We start from the raw sequence: 9,069 nt of genomic DNA on the forward strand, positions 1-9,069 counted from the left end.
TTAAGTGCAGCAGAAATTTTTTTGTAACCTTGGCCAGATCTGTGCCTTGCCACAATTCTGTCTCTGAGCTCTTCAGGCAGTTCCTTTGACCTCATGATTCTCATTTGCTCTGACATGCACTGTGAGCTGTAAGGTCTTATATAGACAGGTGTGTGGCTTTCCTAATCAAGTCCAATCAGTATAATCAAACACAGCTGGACTCAAATGAAGGTGTAGAACCATCTCAAGGATGATCAGCAGAAATAGACAGCACCTGAGTTAAATATGAGTGTCACGGCAAAGGGTCTGAATACTTATGACCATGTGATATTTCAGTTTTTCTTTTTTAATAAATTTGCAAAAATTTCTACATTTCTGTTTTTTTCTGTCAAGATGGGGTGCTGAGTGTACATTACTGAGGAATAAAATGAACTTTTTTGATTTTTGGAAAATGGCTGCAATGCAACAAAGAGTGAAAAATTTAAAGGGGTCTGAATACTTTCCGTACCCACTGTATATGTTGAAAAAAAACTATAAGAATAATTTTATTATGAATAAAGATGGCAACTACATCATCTTATTTTTTAGCCTGGAGGTACAATGCCTCCTCTTACCATTCATTGTCACTGTTAACGATAAATACATATAAATACAGCTGTGACATGCAAGTCTCCCAGCATGAAGTCCATGAATGTGAATTATCATCTGTGCAAATGTCGGCATCTAGTGGCAGCTCAGCCTTCCTACATTATCTCTGATGTTTCTTGCACAAAATGTGACATTTTGTCACATAGATTATAATGGGAAACAGATTGAGAGGGGAGAACTTTCATGATGAAATACTGTGAAACAAAAGCATGCATTTTAATTAACACTAATCCCACTTTTGCGGGTTTTATTCCCATGTTAAAGTTCAAAACCTTGGGCTTTCTTCATGAAGGGCTATTGTCTATTTCAAATGGAAGTGAATTTACTTTGATGATGTAAGCTTTTCTCTCAGGGATTTTATTTATAATGTGTGGCCTGCGTCAAAGAAGGGAATCTGATTCTTAAAGGGGAGACAAAGGCAATGACATCTCTCCCAGCACATCCATTTTTATGGAGACAGTCATACGGGATATCTTTCTAAATCACAGGATGAAGGAAAAGACATGTAATTTCGTGAGTCAATCCTCTAAGCCTAAGTAAAATGTCAGATATGTCAGTCTGGGCTGGTTTAAAAAATATGAATACTTGACATTGGAACGCAATTAATGTATTTATCACTATAATAATTATTATTAGTTAGGATTAATTTATGTCAGAATCTAAGCCTCAATTTTTCAGGAGGAATTTACAATTTTTTTTGCCCTGTTCCAGAGAGGTTTTATTTTACAGTGTTTCTATTTAAATGTCCATATTTAAAAACAAAAAACGAGTAATCTTTGGTGATTCCAAGTGATTCTTCCATGTGAGGATCTCCTTGGTGGATCCCTCACTGGCTTCCAAAAAGGTGACTACATTGGATTCACAGTTATTCGTTAAAACATGAAGTATATTTGAAAATGCTGCTTTGTTTTACTGAGGTGTGTCCTCTCCCATGTTCATTTTAAGCAAACCAAAGAGGAATGTGACAAGCTCCTGTGAGAGAACAGACAAGCAAGACACCAGCAGGGTTGTTATTGAGGGTAAACCTCATGTACAGTACAGTCATGCCAGGATACCTTGTATATCTAAAAAACATACATGCTTGACATAGCAGAGATTGACAGTAGCTTTTGTCTTATTATTTTATCATTTCGACCCCTGTAAATTCTTTAATTGGCTCTCTGGGTGCAGGATGTTCTCTGAAAGTACAGTTGATTGTTGTGTGCAATTTGGCCACACACTCCTTCCATGCCACTGCTTGTCATTCACAAGATTGAGTGGAGTTTCTTGCCGCTGTAAGAAGAGGAGGGGCTCTCCTCTCCAGTCTTGCACCTCACGCTGTGAAATATTCAGTTGCAGCCCACCCTTCCCGCACCAGTCAGTCTACCAATAAACAGCCTCTGACATTGCGATTGGCACCGGCGGGCAGGAGTATCAGTCTGACAGCCACAATGTGTTTTTTTTTTCCCTGGACGGCGTTGTTCTCGGTGCTACAAGCTTCTTTCCCGGAATGGACACGTAGCGACCCTGTGTCGTTTTAGGTGCACTGGGTGTCAGAGAGTATAGCATCCAACCAACCACACTGCGCACGGATTTGACTGGCTCTGACTGATTTCTGCCATGCATCCGCATTGAGAAAATTATTATGGGACATACAGCCAAGGCTTTTCATTTCCCCGTGCTTTGATAAATGATTGTTACATCACGTTTTTTCTAATTTAATTAGCAGACATATTTACTGACAAAATATCCTCTCATTGTTGGCAGCTGCACGCGTTGCCTACCTGTGTCTGGCTTACATCTTCATTGACATCTCTGCACCCAAGCTGTGTTTTGTAGATTCCCCCCTTTTCTGTTGCAAGGCATCACCGTCATCCCCAGAAGTAGGCTGCCTATTCAGAAATGCCTCTTCAATGCTGGCTGCAGACATCCCGCCAGCGTTCTTGAAAACCGCCAGGATCGCGGGGTGAACTGACATGGATAGTGGGAGCCGGGCTGCGACGGTCGGGGACGGTGCAGCCAATTTTACAGCAGCCCACCTCAGACTGGATCTCCTCAACGCGTCGAGCCCGCCGATCCGGTGGGACAACAGCCCACCTGACGAGGGATCCGGGCTGGATGAGCAGCAGCGCCTCATCCGAGAGCAAGTTTACCGGGACTTCACCACCACAATTCAGGTTTTCATCCTCATAAGTTCGCTACTCGGTAAGACGCCTCATACAAACATAATGTGCATACATGACAGAAAGGCCCCCAAATAATCTGCTGAAAGAGGCAAACCATGAAACCACTGTACTTTAAAAAAAAAAATGCATTACATGATTTAAAAACAACACTAGCTGCATGTTTTTCCAAGAGCCTCAACAGTTTGATACCTGAATGTGGATCAAGGGAAGCTTCCCATGGGGGCACCCTTTATGCCAGAATAATAGCTAAGGAAATTTGCAACAACAAACAAGTCTTGCAATAGTTGTCTAATCATCAATGCCTACGAGATTTTAAGTAAATGGGAAGCAGCAGTATAGTGTCTTATGTCCCCGAAAAGATGGTCACTGTGATTATAGACCTAATCCTAATTGAATTGTATACATTCTTGGGCATTTTTCTCATCTTAACAGCCCAGTGCCTGTAGCTCTTATATCTAAAACCCTACTGTACACAGGCCTACATGTAAAGGCCTACATTGCTGGCATTCCCCATTCAAACTGTTGGTCATTGCAAACTGCAAACAATGTATCTCTTTAAGCCATATAGTTTTACCAAAGAATGTTCCAGTGTTAATGTTAGCAAGACAAACATTGTAACACTGCCCAACAGCCACTTAAACACTTAAGCGAACATGCCCCCCCTCTCCAAAATCTTTCCATGTGAGTGTTGTTCATCAAAATTTTCAGACTTTGTGCACATGACAGTGTGGGATGTAAGTATTTTTCCCAATAGGAAGATGCATACTCCCTTTTTATAATGCTTACGTGGTTCAGGCTCGCATTTTCATCATAATGAACTCCACTTCCTTCTGTTGTTTAGAAATAAGTCAAGACACGCACCAGTTATTTGGTAATTTTAGAACTTTCCTGTTAGCGGCCCTGATCATTTGTCACCGGAGCTGATGCACTATGGAGTAACATAGGTTACTGCATGATATACAATAATTGGAGACCAAGTTCCAAGACTTGCAATCCTGTTGCCTGTGTGTGTCTGTGAGTCTGTGAGACTGTGTTTGTGTTTTGCATTCATAGTCATGCAAGACTCAAATATGGACTTAAACAAAACCTACTGTGCGTATTAAGTGTCTTCTTTCATCAGTGTGAATTTTTAAGTTGGCAACATTGGCACGTTGGCTTGGGCTGTGATGGAAAACCTGACAGGTGTTAGCTGCCTATTTCACCATGAAATAGACACACATTAGTAGCAATAACCTACCATACTCATTTTGGGCTTCTTTTAAGCTGAATCTGACCTGGCTCTGTGACAAATATTCCTGCTTGTGCCAGCAGATGCACAGGCTGCTGCTGCTGATGGAAGTGTGGACGGAGCTGTGTAAATTGATGGACCGCACCAGCACATCAGTCTCACAGTCCTGGCTTTGACACCACCTCTTGCCTAAAATTAATGTGTTATTTGTCACGGATGTGGCTGTAACATCCAACATCTGTCTCCTCATCGGTACAAAGCACACTCAGCCATGATTGCTAGTGCTTATACGGACTCAGTGAGAGGCTGGACTTTGTGCAGCTTGTACAAATAGTTCACCATGATGAAATACGCCAAAACTGACGGCAAAACCAGCAAAAAATTACCAAATTACTATTCCTCTGACTCAATACCACCTCCTGCTGTGCAGTACAATATAGCTGCAAAAATTGGTAGCATGGCTTTTTCTCTGTATTTTGTGTATTTGGCTTGGAAAACATATAATACATTTATTTTCTATTTAAAACAACCCTATTTATTTGAACCAAAAAACTGAAATCCAGCACAAGTGCTTTGCAAGGTTAAATCAGGATTACAACACTAAAGGACTGCAATAAGACATATAAAATCGGACAATTAAAATAATATGAAAATGAAATTAATACAATAGGCCTACCCAACAATACTATAAGATAAAAACAATAACATTAATAATAAAACAGATGACACATTGCACTAGCATTAATAAAAAGCTTTTTTAAATGTCACAGAATCTGCAAGCCTCAAACAAGTATGAAAGCGCCACTGGAGAAAAACAACTGAAACGCAGTAAATAACATGTTTTTATGCTTGGCTGAGGTGGAAAAGTTGGTGTATCATAAAAATGAAAACAAACTGATGTTCAATGAAAACAGGCAAGCTTCCTTTTCTCTGAAGACACTAAATATAGGGGCAAATTAAAACATCCGCTCTTTGTGGAGTGATGATGAGATTGTAACATTCTTCAAATGAATACATGAAAAAACAAATTTTACATATTTTCATTGTGTTTTCCAGATTGTTTTTGTTTTTTACAGTTTTGACTGACAGTCATTTAATTGCATGATCTTGTTGGGCCCTCTTCTTCTGCAATGGTTTAATGGTATTTGACTGGAAGCTGGAGCACCACCAACTGTTTATGATAACAAACCAGCTCCTAATATTTGCATAATGGTAGTAGAGGGAAACATGCAAAATTTACATTTTCTTTAGCATTTTTTGTTGAAATTTTACACAAAATTTGCACTACATTTGGATGGAAACCTAGCTATTGAATTCAGTGTTTTGTATAAAATGTGTGTAATATCAAAACCTCTTATTTAGGTGCCCCCAGTGGCAGCATAAAAAAAGACACTGTAGCAGACAGCAATACAAACTGATGGGTCTACAAATATAGGTAAAATACATCAAGTAATGTGTGATACATTAGAAAGATTATAGTTCATGTTTGATACCAGGATGAACATTGGTTCAGCTTTTGATCGTTGGAGTCAGCTGAAGGAATTTCAGGAAGAGCTGAAAACCAACGTGCAGGTGACCACATTTCTTCTAATGTTAATGTTAGCTAACTGGGAATGTACAACAACACTGTTTTGTTAGATTAACGTGCAGGACATTAAAGTGCATAGATTGTAAAACTCAATTAAGGGGAATTAAGGTGAAACACTACTTTTATTCAGTATGGACATGGTAAACATGGTAGACATTGTTACATCGGTTAGATTCTACATAATTCAATTGTTGTTATTTTACGGAAACCATGAGTGCCAAAGTATAATTCACTAGATTTACTGACATGGTTAACAAGAGACACTCCCTACCTGTAATAGCTTTGTCCACACTTAAAGCCACTGAGGGTTGCATAGACAGGCATTTATTTGACGTGCTTGCTCAGCCACCATAGCTTACTAGTGTCGTACGAAATAAAGTTATTTGCTCCTGCCGTTTTGTTCGAATTTATTTTTCACCGATGATGGTAAATACAGTAATCCATAATGCAATTCACAGACATCCATTGAATCTTAAATTTTTCAATACAACACTGTACAGCTTGCCCAGTGAAGCTTACCAGAGCAAGTCAAAAAACTATAGGTGCTCCCCTCCGTCCAGCAACACCTGTCACCTGAGCAAAGGTTACTACTTCAATTACCTTTGAGCCAAAACAGACAGGAGACACCTACTGACCCACTAGAGTACTGCACCCAACACAAATAAAACATAAATGGCTCTTACTCTACCTTTAAAGCGGTCATAAAGTCAGAATATGTAGGCCTATTCCTCAATTATTTATATTCCTTTAGTCTGATAGGCTCCACTGATCAACCGAATCAAAATGTTTTTTTCATTAAAATTGATCCAAGTTGAAATAAGTATAGTAACCGTAGGGTTTCATCCTTTCTAAGGTAGGCTACATGTATTTTGATACAGGCATCTCTCTGTCTCTCTCTCTGTGGAGCTAGATCAAATGAATATTTCGTAATTGATATGATATTCAATAGCCTAATTTGAATCTTGAAACCCCATCACAGTAACCTAAAGCTATTGCTAATGAATAACTACATGTTGCAAAATGAATTAATTACTCTCCCAGGAAAGATTCATTCAATGGAAGGATGATGTGGCTGAATATCATCAATGTTATCAATAGCACCTTTAAGGTTGGAAAAAACATTTCATGATAGACACACCAATGCTTATTAAACATCCTGAGTGGATTGCTGCTCATGTGTGAAAAAGATGTCCCTCTGGTGCTCTTCAGTTTGGGGATCCTACAAGTTTAGAATAGAGGCCCTCAAGAGGGTAGTGATTTAAATTTTCATTTTCACTTAGGGGTGTACTCACTTTTGTTCCCAGCGGTTTAGACATTATTGGCTGTGTAATGTGTAATTTTGAGGGGACAGCAAATTTATACAAGTTGTACACTCACTACTTTACTTTGCAGCAAAGTGTAATTTCTTCAGTGTTGTCACATTAAAAGATATAATCAAATATTTACAAAAATGTAAATAGTGAGATACTGTATATCAGGGCTATTTAGTCATAGTAACAGTTGAAAACATGCCTACATGTTTCAATCATTAAGGCCTTCTTCAGGGCAAATACAAAATGGTTGTATTGTAAATGGCCTTTTTAGCTGTTTCTTATATATGTTGGCAAGGTAGACAGGGTCTGTCATGTGACTTTAGACAGGTAAAGTCACATGACAGACCATGTCCAGCAGAGGAAATCACACATCAAGAAACTCACACAATGTAAGGGCAAAATAGCAATCTACAAATATAGAAATATATACAAAACATCTCAAAACCTCTTGGCACATAACGTTTTTCAAGACGAGACAGTTACAGAAAAGGAGGGAAGCCAATTTCCCCCAAAATGTTTAAGTTTATAACTTCCCTAATAATAAGCAGAGACAATTATCAGTTTTTCCCAACTCTCTACTTGCACAATATAGTGTGCCATTCCGTTTTACGAACTGCACTTCTGTTTACTTCCTGTTAACTCTACGATAGCATTGCCTCCTCCTCCCTTAGTGATCAACTTACAGTGCTTTTTCATCCTTAAGTTAGCTACTTCACTTTTCACAGTTAGCTTTGTACATATTGTTGATAGTAGGCTATTTACCGTTCATTTAGAAAACCTGTGTCTTTGAAAATAAGGCTTACGCTTATCAAAGCTTAGCTAGCTAACATTATGTTGCTATGGATCCCCTTTTTTACACTCGGTGCTGAGAAGAGCTGCCAAAAATTAAAGTGACTGACATATATCATCTTGCGAAAGCGAGCAGCTCTTCCAAGCACCGAGTGTAAAAAAGAGGAGCCATAGCAGCCTGACATTAGCTAAGCTGTGGAAATCAGGCTAATGTTGATGCTACACTGAGTGACTAGCTAACGTTGCTAATGGTGATCTAAGACATTGAGGTGATTGTTTTTATTGTGTTTTTAATTATTTTGACAAACGATAAATAGGCTACTATTAAAAATATGTACAAAGCATCTGTTAAAAGTGAACTGTAACGTTACTGTAGAATTGACCCTTCGCTAGGCCACATCCCTCTTAGTTACTGTTGCTAAGTCCGACAAACTGTCGGAGTTGTCACACTTTTATCATGGCATTTGCCACTGTTTATTACTGCACTCCCCAGAGAAATATTGTCCAATTTTTGGAAAAAGCAATCTCAGAAAGAAGCAGACAGATTTGCAGTTGCATTGTGAATTTAAAGGTTTTATTGAGGCTGTCAAACTGACTTAAACTGACATGAAAAAAAAGAAAGACAGAAGCTAAAGCCTATCGATCACACAGTAAAAGTGAACCACTGTATTACCTGACGATTGAGAAAGAGGACAACAATATTAAGGATCAATACTGTTCCTGTACAGCTGGGTAGGTCTCTGTTCACTATTGCAATCATTAAAAAACAAAACAGTAGGGCTTTATAATGGGCTTTATTTTAGGTTTTGGAAAGGGAATAAATCGTGCTTCTCCTTTCAACCTCTCTGGGTAGCTGCTGTAACTATTACAAGTGCACCAGGAACAGTGTTTGACCATATCTTGGAAAAATACAGCAAAAGAGAGCTAGAAAACGACTCATTTTGCATTAGATTCAATGGAGCGCAGCCATGAAAGTGTCGGACTACAGTCCTATACTGTGCTGTGATTGGCCAGCTGTGTATTTGGGGCGTGGCTTAGCGAAGGGTCAATTGACAGGAAGTAAACAGACGTACAATTTGTAAAGCGGATATACGTCACATTATTGTGCAAGTACAAGCATTGATCAGAGTTTGACTGTAACTCTGATGAATGTGCCACAGTGTGCAAGCCGCCAGTTATTATTACTGATTGTACGGCTGTGAGGAATTACAGTACAGGTGCTGGTCATATAATTAGAATATCATCAAAAAGTTGATTTATTTCAGTAATTCCATTCAAAAAGTGAAACTTGTATAATGTATACATTCATTCCACACAGACTGATATATTTCAAGTGTTCATTCCTTTTAATTTTGATGA

General features: G+C 38.8%; 1 protein-coding gene across 1 annotated transcript in view; it reads left to right on the plus strand.

Annotated features, from left to right (window-relative positions):
• The first annotated feature begins 1,997 nt into the window (after positions 1 to 1,997).
• The window catches only part of gpr176 (G protein-coupled receptor 176), a 22,609-nt gene continuing 15,537 nt past the window's right edge, over positions 1,998 to 9,069 (plus strand). The window contains exon 1 of the mRNA XM_046059861.1: positions 1,998 to 2,811. Within this exon, the coding sequence (XP_045915817.1) occupies positions 2,583 to 2,811 (229 nt within the window). The 5' untranslated portion in view covers positions 1,998 to 2,582. The remainder of the gene's footprint in view (positions 2,812 to 9,069) is intronic.

Source organism: Micropterus dolomieu, linkage group LG10 (assembly GCF_021292245.1).
Source record: "Micropterus dolomieu isolate WLL.071019.BEF.003 ecotype Adirondacks linkage group LG10, ASM2129224v1, whole genome shotgun sequence".
NCBI classification, from domain to species: Eukaryota; Metazoa; Chordata; class Actinopteri; order Centrarchiformes; family Centrarchidae; genus Micropterus; species Micropterus dolomieu.